The sequence below is a fragment of the Tachysurus fulvidraco genome, chromosome 7 (genome assembly GCF_022655615.1).
Source record: "Tachysurus fulvidraco isolate hzauxx_2018 chromosome 7, HZAU_PFXX_2.0, whole genome shotgun sequence".
Taxonomy (NCBI): domain Eukaryota; kingdom Metazoa; phylum Chordata; class Actinopteri; order Siluriformes; family Bagridae; genus Tachysurus; species Tachysurus fulvidraco.
In genome coordinates this window covers 29,098,433-29,114,091 of record NC_062524.1, presented here as the reverse complement: position 1 = coordinate 29,114,091, position 15,659 = coordinate 29,098,433, and the positions used below count along the sequence as shown (strand labels likewise).

General features: G+C 40.5%; 2 protein-coding genes across 4 annotated transcripts in view; one reads left to right on the top strand and one right to left on the bottom strand.

Moving 5' to 3' along the window:
* Positions 1-15,659, top strand: part of LOC113643902 (C-type mannose receptor 2-like) — an 84,715-nt gene that overhangs the window by 12,183 nt on the left and 56,873 nt on the right. The window lies entirely within an intron of this gene.
* The window catches only part of LOC113643904 (macrophage mannose receptor 1-like), a 146,000-nt gene that overhangs the window by 89,752 nt on the left and 40,589 nt on the right, over positions 1-15,659 (bottom strand). The window contains exon 6 of one of the 2 annotated variants that reach the window (XM_047815908.1): positions 5,346-5,527. The exons of the other annotated variant lie outside the window; for it this stretch is intronic. Within the exon in view, the coding sequence (XP_047671864.1) occupies positions 5,423-5,527 (105 nt within the window). The 3' untranslated portion in view covers positions 5,346-5,422. Of the gene's footprint in view, positions 1-5,345; positions 5,528-15,659 lie in introns of those variants that run through there. 2 annotated transcript variants of the gene reach the window in all.

Here is a 15,659-nt window from a genome sequence, read left to right as displayed (position 1 = left end):
AAAATAACAATCGTGCTTTACTTAGGAAAATAAGTATTATCTAAGGCCAGCATGTCACAGGTTTAAATGTTCCATAAAGAGTTTCTTATTATACAGCTGTGAACAGCTTTGCTCCTCTGCGGAGGCCCATCTCACTTACTAATCCAATTATGTCTGCTATGGTATTGTCTGCATTTGCCATTACCCCCACAGATCCCATGGAGTACATCTAGTTCCACCATGAAATCAGATCCTGTCCAGGAGTGGCGGTAATAAAGTACAGTACCGGGTCCCTGAAGCCCACCGTCAGGCCATAGAAGTAGAAGTAGGTTGGATGCAGTGTTGTAATGTAACGGAGTACAAATACTTTGTTACTGTACTTAAGTAGAAATTTCACGTATCTGTACTTTAATTCGTTATTTAAATTTGTCAACATTCACTTTTACTCCACTATATTTCATAGACAAAATGTATACTTTCACTCCGATATATTTCCACTAAGCATCTTCGTTACTCGTTACTACAACGTAAAATCAGAAGAAATGTGTGCGACTGCAAAAAGGGAGGTTTGGCGAATCACTGCTCCTAGATTGCATTACGCTCTGCATGCTCTATTTCAGCGTAATATTGCCAAAGGAGGAGGAAGCGCAACTGAAACAGCCATGGAAGCATCTACTGGAAGCACCTACCACCTTACTGTAGACGACCACCCCAAAGATAGTGGGGAACTCGCTGAACAGGGTGAAGAAGATAATGTTATAAACCCATGGCCATATTTGCAAGAAATGTTTCTGTACATTCGAATGAAAGATTCTTGAACATTAAATCATACCTGTAGTATAAAAATCTGAATGCTGCTGTTTCTTCACTAGCTCTGGAGTAGATCTTCCCCACGTTCATCTGCCCCTCCCTGTCTCCACACCTGATCCTTATTGTTTAATCATTGTCTTTTTATATTTAAGTGAGCCACGTTGCCGATGGCAGCACGGAATCATTAATTACGTTTACACCTTCGTTATGTCTTAAGTCTTTGTTAAGTGTCATCCTTTGTATTGCTTTCGTTGTCGTCTTTTTATCTTTGTCTTCATTATTTATTAAACCCCTTTCATTTGAAGCTATCCTGCATACGGGTCTGTCTCCTTCCATCCTCGGTTGTGACAGAATGATTCCGCCTAAGAACTAAGACCCAGCAGGATAGCTACCAGCTCGGACCGGCTTTTTTTCATCTTCCCCTGATTGTTCCAGCAGTCCTTTTGAACTTTTTTCTTTTTTCGGTGACATCGCTCCGCATTTTTTCCGGTGAGGGATGCCGCTCCACTTTCGGTTCCGTCCGAAGCAGTCGTCGCCTCACTTCATTCGCGGAGGATGTCACCATCCTGTTTTTGCCCCTTTTTTATTTTTTGGTGCCCTGCGGCACCGCCCCGCATTTTTTCCGGTGAAGGACGTCGCTCCACTTCAGGTTCCATCCGAGGAGGACGTCGCTTCACTTTTTCCGCGGGGTGCTGCAGGCCCATGGCGAAGGATCTTTCCCACCCTCCCGCCCTTCTATTCTGGTCATCAGGACGTGGTTCTGGCCGCGGTGCGTCGTGGGTTATGCGCGGCCCTTCAGCTCAGCTGTGGATGTCGCTTGGCCCTTCAGCTCGGCTGTAGACGTCAGTCGACCCTTCAGCTCGGCTGTGGATGTCACTCAGCCCTTCCGCTCGGCTATGGAAGTCACGTGGCCCTCCTGCTCAGCTGTGGATGTCGCTTGGCCCTCGCTGGCTGTGCCGCCATGAGCCTTGCTCCCCCCACCTACCTCGCCATGTGCCTTAATCCCCTCACCGGCCTCGCCATGTTCCTCGCTCCCCCCATCTGCCTTCGCCGTGTTCCTCACTCCCCCATTGGCCTTCACCGTGTTCCTTGCTCCCCCCATCTGCCTTTGCCGTGTGCCCCCCCCCCCCTGGATCTTGTCGGGGTTTGGTGCTTCAGGAGCCGCGCCTTGAGGGGGGGGTACTGTCAGGACTCAGCCCGGACTTTTGGCCGCGTGCCTATTGTTTATCTTCCTCGTCACATGTCTGCCCATCCCTGTCTCCACGCCTGATCCTTATTGTGTCATTATTGTCTTTTTATATTTAAGTGAGCCGTGTTGCCGATGGCAGCACGGAATCATTAGTTACGTTTACCTCTTCGTTATGTCTAGTCTTTGTTAAGTGTCGTCCTTTGTATTGCTTTAGTTATCGTCTTTTGTCTTTGTCTTCAATATTTATTAAATCCCTTTCATTTGAAGCTATCCTGCATACGGGTCTGTCTCCTTCCATCCTCAGTTGTGACAGCAGGACAGTTAAACGAAAACAGGGATTTATTAACTTAAAAAAAACACAAAACAGGACAAAACCAAACATGAAGACAATAGGATTCCATGCTGCACAAGGCAACGCGGCTTAACTAAATACTAATAATAATCAAGACAACTATACAAAACACTGCCAAAATCCTGGCAGAGTCCTGATAGTACCCCCCCATCGAGGCGTGGCCCCCGACGCGCCAATCTGTCCTGACAGTCCCGACGGGGTCCAGGAGAGGGGAGCAAGGCACACGGTGAGGCAGGTGGGGGAGCAAGGCACACGGCAAGGCAGATGGGGGGAGCAAGGCACATGGCAAGGAAGGTGGTGGGAGCAAGGCACATGGCGAGGCAGGTGGGGGGAGCAAGGCACACGGCAAGGCCGGTGAGGGGAGTAAGGCGCAGCCAGAGAGGGCCGAGCGACATCCACAGCCGAGCTAGACGGCTGAGCGACGTCCACAGCTGAGCTGGGGGGCTGTGTGATGTCCACAGCCGAGCTTGAGGGCCGAGCGACGTCCACAGCCTAGCTGGAGGGCTGAGCGACGTCCACAGCCGAGCTGGAGGGCCGAGCGACGTCCACAGCCGTGCGCTTCCCCTGATGGACCACGGCCAAACCCACCTCAGAAACCAGGAAAGGGGAGGGAGGGCAGACAAAAAAAAAATCTCCCACAGAACAGAAACAAATCAACAGAAAAATACATGGAGCAAAACAAGGGCCTGCAACACCCCCCGCGGACAGGAAGTGGGGAGGCGTCCACCACGGAGACCGGATAAGAAGCGACGATGTCACAGGACACCGGAGCGGCGTCCCTCACCAGAAAAATGCGGACCGATGTCACCAACACCGTGAAGTCCAGGGGAAAAAAAAATCCGATAACAAAAAAATGCTCCCAATCAGCCGGTCCGAGCGCAGGTATCCTGCTGGGTCCTCGTCTGGTGGAATCCTTCTGTCACCGACGTGAGATAAAAACGGACCCAAATGCAGGACAGCTAAACGAAAACAGGGACTTATTAACTTAAAAAACACAAAACAGGACAACAACAAAACCAGACATGAAGACAATAGGATTCTGCGCTGCACAAGGCAACGCAGCTTAACTAAATACTAATAATAATCAAGACACATAAGGGACAGGTGTGCAGAGGCGGGGAGAAAAAAGACAAGGGCGGGGCACACACGTGAACACCAAACATAAACAAAAAGGCACTTAGCCAAAATACGGGCAGAGTCCTGACAATTTCGAAATGATGGATCGACAAAGGAGCTACAAAGGTCAGAGCTCACACTATAGGAAAGAGGAAAAAATATATAATCTAAGACCAGCATTCAGAGTCACAGGTCTAAATGTCACAGAGTCTCACAACTGTGTGCATAAAAATCTGTAATGTTAATATTAGATTAAATACTTCTGTCAGAAGATGTTCTTATGGATTCATCATTAATCACCTAGACTGAATTAATAGTAGCAGACCAGAATAAGCTTAATTTTATTCTGGATACAAAATAGTGACCAAAGGTTTATTTATTCATTAATAGTTTATTAACATCATCTACTACATTCTGTATAAAGAATATTCTACAACGACACACTAAACCCAGTTATTCAGTATTTTAACATGTTCCCTTCCATCGTCACTTTGTTGAGTGTTTACAGGAAAATCAGAATGATAGATAAATAAATAAATAAATAAATAAATAATGTAAACTGATGACAGGGAACAACGAAAAAGAAAAAAAATCTTCCAAGAAAGCTTTTACTTTTGAAGAACAGTATATTTCTAGTGATAACCTCTGAGTAGGGTATAACATGTTAGGTTTGCATCACACATAGCACTTGAATATAAATCTCTCATTCTTAATCTCATCACACAATTTCATCAGACATTTTGTTGAGATATTAAATTAATATTCAGTTATAAAAGGTAAAATTATAATCTTTACAAGTTTTAATATTTATAACATAAAGGTCTGAATGCCCCCTACAGTGATCTATGGGGAAAAGAAACCATTGTTTGTTTTTTACCTAGAGCAGGATCCCAAAGTCTTGAGAAGGTGGCGAGGTTGGCAAGGCAAGACCAAACCAGCAGCAATTTTCAAAGATAGCAACTTAGCCTTTACAGACACAAACAATCAAAACTAAGCATATAAATAAGCTTTAAGCATTCCATAAATAGGCCAGTGACAGGTGGAGCTGGTTGTTTTTCATTATAGAGGGACAACACTCTTTGTCTCCCCCTGGTGGCCCCTTATTGTAAAATACAGTATCTCAACACAACCTCCCTAAGGTTACAGTGTGCTAACTGTGTGTTAGACCTTTCACACTGATATCTACATGTCTTCATGTAAATGTTAGCCCACAGTATTTCCTTAGTATTGTGTGTATCATTCTAGTTCCTGACATGCAGTCGAGCCCATAATCATCATCTCCTGCAAATCTCAAGCTACAAGTCTCCAGCAGTCAGAGTGTAAATGCTGGGAAATGGAGTCAGCACTTCTGTAGCTCAGCAGGTCAAGATATTAATCCAATAGATACTACTAATATTTTACTAGAATTTTGAGCCTTTATTTTTACAATTGTTTATATATATAATGTGTAATATAATGTATAACCTTATAGCCCATAAGTACACAAAATAGAATAAAAAACAACAAAATAAGTAAATATATCTAAATAGAGAGAAGAATAAAAGGACAGTAATAGTGTCAAGGTCATTATATCTGACTGTTCCAAGTACACACAGTGTATTTACAGGTTCTGTTACATTCTCTCTCTTCTATATATAGGATTTATTCTTTACTACGACACACTGATGTATTAAACCCAGTATATGAACAGACCCTCTTTGACTTTCTCCTTATCACTGTGTCCAGTGGCAGCTTGCAGCAAAAGCTGAACATATTAAATAATAATTATTTGACAAAACATTGAAACTAAAGTTAAATTTAAGATGAAGTCAAAGTGGTTGTGTTACAAACAGGGCAATAAAATGAGATGTGTGTTCTTCTACTTGTAGTTAATCTTGTCCTCTACCGCCCCCTACTGATTAAAGCTTAAATGTTGAAGGTTAAATACATTTCAGTCAGTTTACAATCTGCTGGACTTGAAGGTGAACATTTAGATGTTACAGGTCATCTTTTTTCTTCTTGAAGATGTTTCCATCTGGCTGCACCCTCCAGGTCACTGTGGTGTTCTCCAACATGCCATGTTCTTTCAGTTTCTGTTTCATCTGATGATCAGAATAAGGGTTTAATTATTAAAATGAAAAAGAAAATAAATTTATGTCACCCAAAAAGGAGAAATTAATAAAAAGAGCAAATGACAGAAATATGAACAGATGAGTGTTATGAGAGCCATGAGGGCTCCCTCTGCTGGCCTGCAGAGGATTTGCTGCACTTGAGCATCAGGACTCTATTTCCCACTATTCATTGCACAGCACACCTGTTTCCTATTTGTAATCACCCGGTCTATTTAAGCTCACTCAGAACTCTTTCGTGTTGCGAGGTATTGTTAGCGCTGTCTTCGTACTAAGCGGTTATTCTGTTCTGTCTATTTCCCTGTTTTTGACCTTGCTTGTTTTTTGTGTTTGTGAACGTATCTTGGATACTGCCTAATAAACCAGCATTTGGATCTAACCTGTTTCACGTCGTGACAATGAGCAGTGATAACATTGATATTAAAACACAAACTTTCTTTAAATTTCACAGATGTCCTGAGACTCACCTGCTCTAAAATGGACAACTGAACAGCAGGATCAAACACACTTCCATCAGACTTCAGCTGCAGTCTCACTGTCTGATTCCTCATAGTGGAAACTGTGGAATACACACACACACACACACACACACACACACACACACACACACACACACACACACACAGTAGTTTAATTTCCTTTCCTAAAAGTCTAAATTAAACATCCTCCACATTCTCGTTGTACTGTCAGTTACTCCTGAATTAAATAAATAATAAATTTGACACTTATTTATTTAAAAATGTTTGTTTTTGAATTAATTAAAATAAGTGTATTAAATAATTTGAGTATTTTAGTTGCCATCAACTGTATATTAATAGCAAAATCCAAAGAAACACAAGACTCACTGGCATGGCAGAAAAACATAGTACAGGAAGGTGCAGGGTGTATCTTAGAACACTCCGTTATAAACTATTGCAGTTCTCATTGCCATAATGATTATCAGGTTGTCCAGAAACCCAGGGCAGGTTTGAAGCGATGGTTCCATCTCACCACTTCCATGTGTCTCTGTAGAGCCCAATCCAGGAATCACCCTGCGGATACCTCACCTGCCCTAACATGTTTTGGTCTGAACTGTTAAGGGTGCTGGCCAAATCTATGTGATGTTTTTTACAGTAAGACTGAGCTTGAGGCCTGCGGTTTCTTTCTTCAATCTTAGCCAATCGGTATCACTTATGACTATTACCAGATTATTGTAAATCACCCTGCAGTAATTCTGTGCAACAGGCCATGTCGTCCCTGTCATAATCAGGTCATATTTGTGAAGGACGGTTCACAGAATAGCAACTGGGACCAGTCCTGTTGGTGACATTTTACTTTTTAAAAACAAAGTAACCTTTAACTGCTGAATATTTGATTATTGATAAAACAATTAAATATAATAAAATAAAAAATAACAAATGCAATTATTTCTTTATTTATTTATTAACTTATAAAATAATGACAGATATATTCTTAACTCTCTGATAAATGTTTATATTGACTTGTTTAATTCTCATTAAAATCTTAAAACATTTTTTTAGAAACTCCACACTTTTGTAAAATTATAATAATATTTAAATATATAATTCAAGAGAAAGTAGGGCTAGAAAGAAGAATGTTTGGTAACAGGATAGAAGATGTGTTAATGTCAAGAATGCATCTTGGATATTGTGCATTACATCAGGCTCTGTATAAAATGGGGAAACATGAAAATGGAAACTGTGATAAATGCGGTCACGCAGAATCAGTAGAGCACGTACTTATAGAGCGTGATGCATATGAAGGAGCAAGAATTAATTCAAGGTTTAAGATCATTTGGTATAAATGATTTATCTCTTCAGGTTCTATTAGTAAATTAATCAAAACATTCTACGATATTCCATTAATTAGTTATTTTCTTAAAAGAAACAAGACTGTTCAATAGAATTTAACATATAGTCGTATTATTATTTTTTTTCCAAACTTTTCTTCCTGATGCCGAATCCTTTGTTATTTAATTCAATTCAAATTTATTTGTATAGCAGTTTTTACACTTGACATCATCTCCAAGCAGCTTTACAGAACATAAACATAAACAAAATGTTAGTACAAAGAATGAAATAAAGATTAATAGAATACAAAATTCAAGATTAATATTTGATACATTTAATAGTGTTTGTATTTATCCCCAATGATCAAGTCTGAGGTGACTCAGGTGACTGTGGCAAGGATAAACTCCCTTGAATGGTAAAGGAAGAAACTTTAAGAGGAACCAAACTCAAAGGGGAACCCCATCTTCATATGGGTGACACTGGAGGGTGTGATTATAAATATGCAGTCTGACAAATGTTGTATTTATTAGGAGAGACCACATGGAGTTGGCATCTGCTCTTTAGAATAGCAGAGTCTAACTGGAGCTGGTAAATCTCTAGATGTCTCAGGATCTAGATCCTCACAGAGTTGGCCTCGTTAAAGTGGAGTTCCAAAATCTTCAGGACTAACTGTTGCCTATTTATTTAATCAGATGAATCAGAAAGAGCTTTATTGCCAGGCATGTATTCACATGTGAGGAATTTGTTATAGTGACAGAAGCTCCACAGTGTAGCAGAAAGACATATACAATATAGACAAATTGTAAGTACAAATGTACAAGTGTGAAATGAGCAATTGAAATATACAGTATTTAATACACCTTAATACTCAGATTTGCATCTAATAGATTTTATCTATCTATCTATCTATCTATCTATCTATCTATCTATCTATCTATCTATCTATCTATCTATCTATCTATCTATCTATCTATCTATCTATCTATCTATCTATCTATCTATCTATCTATCTATCTATCTATCTATCTATCTATCTTGGCCTTCGCATCTGGGATCAGTGGTTGATCCTTTGGTCAAAGTCAATGACCTTTTGTTAAATCTGGTATTAATGTGAATCTATCTCTCCCAAGGTGCTCCACCAGATCATTCACTATGGGAAAGGTATAGTTGTTGAATTGTGAGACCTTGTTAAGCCTTCACAAGTCATTGCAAAGCCTGAGGGCACCATCTGGCTTTGTTACAACAACAGTGGAGCTGGAACATGGGTTGGTAGACTCCTCAGTTATTCTATCACTTTTTTGTTGATGCCAAGATTCCAGGACGCTGTACGGCCGCTGTATAACCACCATCCCCGGGGGATTTGATCTCATTGAAGACAAGGTGGGTGAATCAAGGATTGCAGTTACACAAATGCAGAATATTATTTTGTTGTGTTTCAAATCTAAGTGACTTTTTAATAGTAAGGTTCGTGGTTTCAATAGGGCTGATAATGAATCTTGCTTCATGCCAACATTTACAGTAGGCTACAGTAGCTGAGCAACAGAGGTAATGACTCCAAATCCCAGCTTTGCCACTCTGACTATATACAGTTTATAACTTATATTTGGATTTAATCCTGTGTTTAATTTGAACAATTTTCCTCAACTGTGTAACAAGAGACTCTTTTTGTGACATTTAGATTTTTGACACTGAATGCTGGTCTTAGATAACACTTATTTTCCTATGGAAAGCAGTACTCCTTATTTTTCTACAGAAGTTTTAGACTTGTTTTGCACATTAATCTGACACTAGGGAGCAGTCCTTCTATTTATTTGCCAAGAAAATATTCAAATAGTCATAGTGTACTTCTCCTAATAAGGAAAGGTGTAAGAATCCTGATCTGATCCTTTTCTGTCCTTTAACACATCAGGTCTTCCTTTATGATTACAATACTATGGAGCTCCTTTGTAGACCCATCATTTTTAAATTATGATTCCTCTACATTCCCATGGTTTCCCCATGTATTCTATTTTATCTCACTGCCCTAAATTGATGCCTCCTAGTTACCAAGAAGAGACAGTGATGATTTTATAAAGCAGCCATAATCATATTGTACATGCTGAATGTTAGATCTGATTATTGGCACATGGCTATTCAACAGTAAAGTAACCTAATGAACTCCTTCATTTACTTTCTTTGATAAAATCTGAGGAGAATCATGGCAGAATTTGGTTTTGTTGAAATAAGGATTCTGGATTCTGTGTGAATGTTAAAGTAAGATGGAAATCAGATTGCATCACAAGACAGAGTCTTTCCAGGGTTAAAATAACAGATGAAGTATCCAGCTAATGTTTTAGAGGGTTGTGTACAATCTAAAACAGAGCTACAGTACTGAAGCCTTCCGATTTTTATATTACAAGTATGATTTAATGTTCTTATTGTTAGAATTCACAGAAACATAACATTTACAGATGCAGCAGCTCAGAATTGCTGTTTGACTACTGCAAGCTTAAAGCTGCTGGCATTAACCAATGAAACGTCTCTCTAAATTAGATGTAAACAAATTGCAGCAGAGAGAGAGAGAGATATTATTTTTATGTAAAATAAAAAGTTCTTTTCAATACAATTTTAGAGCAAAGACCGTGTTTACTGTCACAGAGTAGACACTGGAATTTTTGGTATAAAGAACTGCAAATGACAAATTAATCTCTTTTTTACATTTCTATTGTTAGAATTAAGTCAGCTACCATTTACTTGATGACTGCATTTTCAATACTTATTTAATTACTCTTTATTTTTATACTCTTTAATTATTTCTACTTGTATTTCACCTCAGGTGTTTTCAGCTATAGTTTTAATGTATCAGACACTTCATTCAGCATTCCAGCTTTCACAGGGCACAGAGACACATCTTGCAGCCACTGTGAGCCAATACACAAATTCCAAGGGGCCACTAGATTTACTAACCCTGAGTTAAATTTGAGTAAATTCCCTGGACCTCACACCTACTAGCACCCCTACAGCTCCATTGTTCTCTTGCTTTTGTTGTGCAAACACCCCCATCACCTGTTAGGCCTGGCTCATTTGCATTTGTTCACTCAGAGTAGCTCAGATCCAAGGCAGGCCAAACCTCTGTGTGTGACATAGGACCCTTCAGAAATGCCTCTACACAAAATAGTCTGTTTTATTTTTAAAAAATTGTGTGCTAAGGTTTGTCATTGCCATAGTACATATGATATTTATATACAGACCTTGGGTCTATTTGACTCATCTGGAAAGTTTAATGTGTCATAACTTGGGTTTCCTTCCACATATTTGCCTGAAATTTACCAGGATTGTTCCAAATTATGAACTTTGCAAGTAAAATTAGTTTTGTCTATTTTCGTTGAACTATGTGTTCATAAAATAAATACTTTCCTCCTCAAGTCCTCCTGAGTCAATTTGACTCGGCCACATTTAGTGGGGCAATAGGTCACACTTTTGATATGCCTTTGCCTAGCAGAGGGCAGAATATGATTTACCGAAATGAGGCTACACACATGCACACACACACAGTCAAACACTGTTCAAAGCATTGGGCATTGCATTTCAGTTGGCCTCCAGACAGAACAAAAGCTATACAGTGTAGCGTCTAGTACAGGTCATTTAAATTTCAGGTCCCAGGCACCCTAAACTTCGGCATCTAATCTTCAATCAACCAATGAGCAACCCAGTTTTACACACACAACTGGCTCCAAAATGACTGGAGCCTACACAAATTCCAGATAACCCCATGCCGCTTCTCTGATTGAACTCATAGGGGCCCTCAACCAGAACACACACACACACACAAAACACAAGGAGACATTCCTTTTACTAATAAAACAAGTAGATAAGATACTCTAAGATTCTTATTCTTATAACCCTGTTGTAATGTGTTTCTTCTGTTAAGGCTTGCCTGACTTAAAATTATTTACTCCTTACTTTCCTGACAAGGGTGTATTTTATTCATGTGTCAGAACACAACACTGTAGTAACATCAGTTACACTTTGCTTACTGATCTGTGTATGTAATGTACTGCTGCTTTTATACCGTCATTACCATTCATGTTTAGTATCCAAATGACCACAAAATTGTTGGTTACTCATTTCTCAAACAATGGTGTATTTTATTTGAGCACGAAAGGCACCATACCGTCTTAATATTATTAACTCCTCGCTATCTTTAGGTTACGTCCCTAAGTCTTTCAAGTTGGCAGTCATTAGGCCACTCATTAAGAAACATAATTTAGATCCAAATGTACTATCAAATTACAGACCTATTTCACATCTTCCTTTTATGTCTAAAATACCAGAAAAGGTTGTGTCTGTTCAACTGAACTCCTTCTTACAGGAGAACAAGTACACAGGCGTACACACACATAATACATCCCATAAAATTATGCACCAATACTTTAGACTTGCACCTTTTTTATGAACAGCAAATATGTTAATCCCTCTACACTGCTTCTCTCTTTCTACCCATCCCGAGGCATCCAGACATTGTACCAGCTCCGATCGTCTTCCGTGCAATGAAGATTTTGGACCTCCACTGAGATGAGGCTGACTCTATGAAAATCCTGAGACATCTACAGATCTACTAGCTCCAGTTGGACTCTATGATACCAAGAGGAGATCTGAACTCCATGTGATCTTTACACCTATTCAACACTTGTTTGACTGTATATTTGTAATCTCACCCCCAGTTCCACCCATATGAGGATGGGTTCCCCTTTGAGTCTGGTTCCTCTCAAGGTTTCTTCCTTACAAATTTAAGGGAGTTTTTCCTTGCCACTGCTGCCTGAGTCACCTCAGACTTGCTCATTGGGAGTAAATAAATACTTACATACATACATACACACTGTGAACTATATACATCTTAATTTTTTACAACAATAATTCTTTTTACTCCTTATGTTTAACTTCTGTTCTATGTTTGTGTTCTGTAAAGCTGCTTTGAGATGAAGCCCATTGTAAAAAGCGCTATACAAATAAACTTGAATTGAATTGAATTGAATTAAAGCACCTTGGATAAAATTTCAAAGTCATCGAAAAGTTTGATAGCTAAATCATGCCCACAGACACCTGAAACAAAGGGAGTTTTTCCCTCAGAAATCTCAGGCCATAGTATTGGCCATCTCTCCAAAGATGGGTGGAGTTCGCAACCTTTAAATTGTCACAAACACCACCAATCCGTGGTCAGACTTTCGGAACAGCTTGGAGACGACTTCATCTTCCTTCAAAGAAGTTCCAGCAAGCTTCACTTCCAAGAACGACAACTATTCTGATCTTCAGGAGAACTTGGAAGAACGTCTGACCCCACCCTAACTGGCTCTTCAGAGATTTCTCTGTTGCATCTGGACTCTTGTGCAGTAAGCCGATGCAAGTATCCGTTTCCTTTACCAACCAATTTAGATGCATATTTTAAGTTTGAACCTTGTATTGTGTCTTGAGGTGAATTTAAGTTTCCGGTGACGATTTCCCAGTTAGGGTGTGATTAATTTTGAAGTTTAAGCTTGCCATTCCTTTCCTTCCTTTCTCTAATTTCTTCTTTCCAGTCTCTTCCTCCCTTTCCCCAATTTTAATTTCTTTTGTTTTTCCCATTTTCTTTTGTTTGTTTGTGTAGTTAGTTTTATGTTGTGTTTGTCTCATTCATTAAATGTCATATTTTTGTGCCACAAGTGATTGTCTCTGAGTATCGCTCACAAACTTAAGGTACCTGCAACATCTGGTCTAAACTACAAGCTCTATTAAGTTAATTTAATTTACATTACGGTATAAAGTAAAGGGGAGTGAACCTTCCTTGGCCAGGAAGATACCTCCTTCATAGAATTAATAAAGGTTACGCGGCCTGTTTGCCGGATGAACAGACCAAATAAGTGTAACGTTAATTCCATTACCCTTAATTTCAACTTAGGTTAAAATATTTTGAGTCACTATGAAGACACCAAGCTATTTAAAACTGAAAGGGAGTCTGTACAAATTACTGTTCTTTTTGGCTGTACTTCTTCTATCCACTGGAGTGCTAGAAATATTGCTATTATCTCTGCAGTAAAAACAGATACATCAACTGAAATTCGTTTGAATATTTTGACTTTGAATTGGGAAATATAAACTGCTGATGCTGTTCTTCCAGATTCAGGATCTTTAGAACCATCCGTGTATATTTGTAATATGCTATAATATGATTGTTCAATGTATTGTTGCACTGCAATATTTGTTAACATATTTCTTTCTTTATGTTTTTCTTTATATAACTGAATGTCAACTACTGGCATAGGGAAAAGCCAAGGAGGAATTGCTGAAGTTGCCATGGAGCAATATTGATATCACTAATTCCCATATTCTGTGCTTCTTCATTTACAGACCATTTAAAGCTTGATAGTTTTTTATATTCATATTCCCAGCAATTCTACAAAACTTTCTTAACTGGATGACTATCCAAGTGTCCCTTTACATTGATCCAAAATTGATCGAAAAGGGTTTCCTGCTCCTCATGGTATCCAAGCGTCCGTCCTCCCACTCCATGCTCCCCATCAAGTTCTTCACTTCAAGGGGCAGTCTTGTTCATTACAAGGTTTCGGTCCCGTTCAGACCATGGAAATCAGCTGGCGACACCTTTCGCCCACAGAAAAGGAGAGACGGTGTTCCCAGGGACTTTGCCTTTACTGCGGGGAGGCTGGTCACATGGCTGCTTCATGTCCAGCAAAAGGCAGGGCTTGCCATTGAAGGAAGGGCCAGTGGTGAACCCACAATCTCCAGCTCCCTCCAAACCACTTCTCAAGATTTGAATTTCTGTTAACCATCAAGACCATTGCCTGGCAGCCTTCATTGACTCTGGAGTGAATTCAGAGTTTCTGGACGAGGAATTGACAACCAGCTGGGCATCGTGACTGAGCCCTTGCCGTCTGTTCTCCAAGTACGGGCGCGGGATGGCCACATCTTACATAAGGTCTCACATCGAACCCAAATGTACGATTGACAGTTGCCGAACATCACCATGAGTGGATAACATTCCTGATAATTCCATCACCGCAGGCACCCATTATGCTGGGGTTCCCTTGGCTTCAGAAAGACAATCCTCATCTTGGACTGGGGAACACACTGCCACATTCACTGCCTTGACTCGAAACCCCAGACTCAGCATACAGTTGCTGAGGAACCTCCAACAGACCTCAGTTCTGTGCCTCTGGACTACTATGACCTGGGAGTTGTCTTCAGCAAGACCAGAGCCTCCATCCTCTCTCCTCATCGGCCCTACGATAACCTCCTTCCTGGAACTACTCTCCCCCCATGGCCATTTTTCACACTTGACCGGACCCGAGAGAGAGGCCATGGCACAGTATATCCAGGATTCTCTCAAGGCTGGCATCATTCGTCCCTCATCATCTCTAGAGGGGTCAGGGTTTTTCTTTGTGGGGAAAAAGGATGGTTCGCTCCACCCTTTTATTGATTACCGAGGGTTTAACCCCATTACCATTAAGAACCGGTACCCTCTGCCTCTCTTGACTTCTGCCTTTGAACTCCTCTAGGGAGCTACCGTTTTCTCAAAATTTGACTTACATAATGCCTACCACCTTATCCGTATTCGGGAAAGAGACAAGTGGAAGATGGCTTTCAATACCCCTTCAGGTCACTATGAATATCTGATCATGCTGATTGGCCTGACCAATGCGCCATCGGTCTTCCAGGTTTTGGTCAATGATGTCCTGTGAGACCTTCTGAACAAGTTTGTCTTTGTTTATTTGGATGATATTCTGATCTTTTCCTACTCCTTGGAGGAACACAGAGACCATGTTCGAGTCGTGCTCCAACGCCTCCTTGAGAATCATCTGTATGTGAAAGCTGAGAAATGTGAATTCCACACCACCAGTACCACCTTTTTGGGCTTCAATCTCTTGCCCAGTAGCATACAGATGGACTCCACCCGGGTTAAGGCAGTTAGGGACTATCCAATCCCAGATAACAGAAAGAAGCTCTAGCGCTTCATGAGGTTTTCAAACTTTTATCGTACATTTATAAGTTTATCAGGGGCTTCAGCACTGTTGCTGCCCCCCTACATTTTCTAACCTTCACACTTCAAGCCTTCAACTGGAATCCTGAAGCTGAGCAAGCTTTCACCAGACTCAAGGTCCTCTTCACAACAGCTCCCATCCTGGCTCTACCAGACACTCTATCTCGGCAATTCACCATGAAGGATGACGGAGAACCTGTCGTGGAACATAATTCATTCCTCTGTCATGGTCTGAGCCCTTCACCTTGATATTGAGAGGAGGGTCCAGCAGGCCACCTCCAGTCTCCCAGTTCCAGAGGGCTGT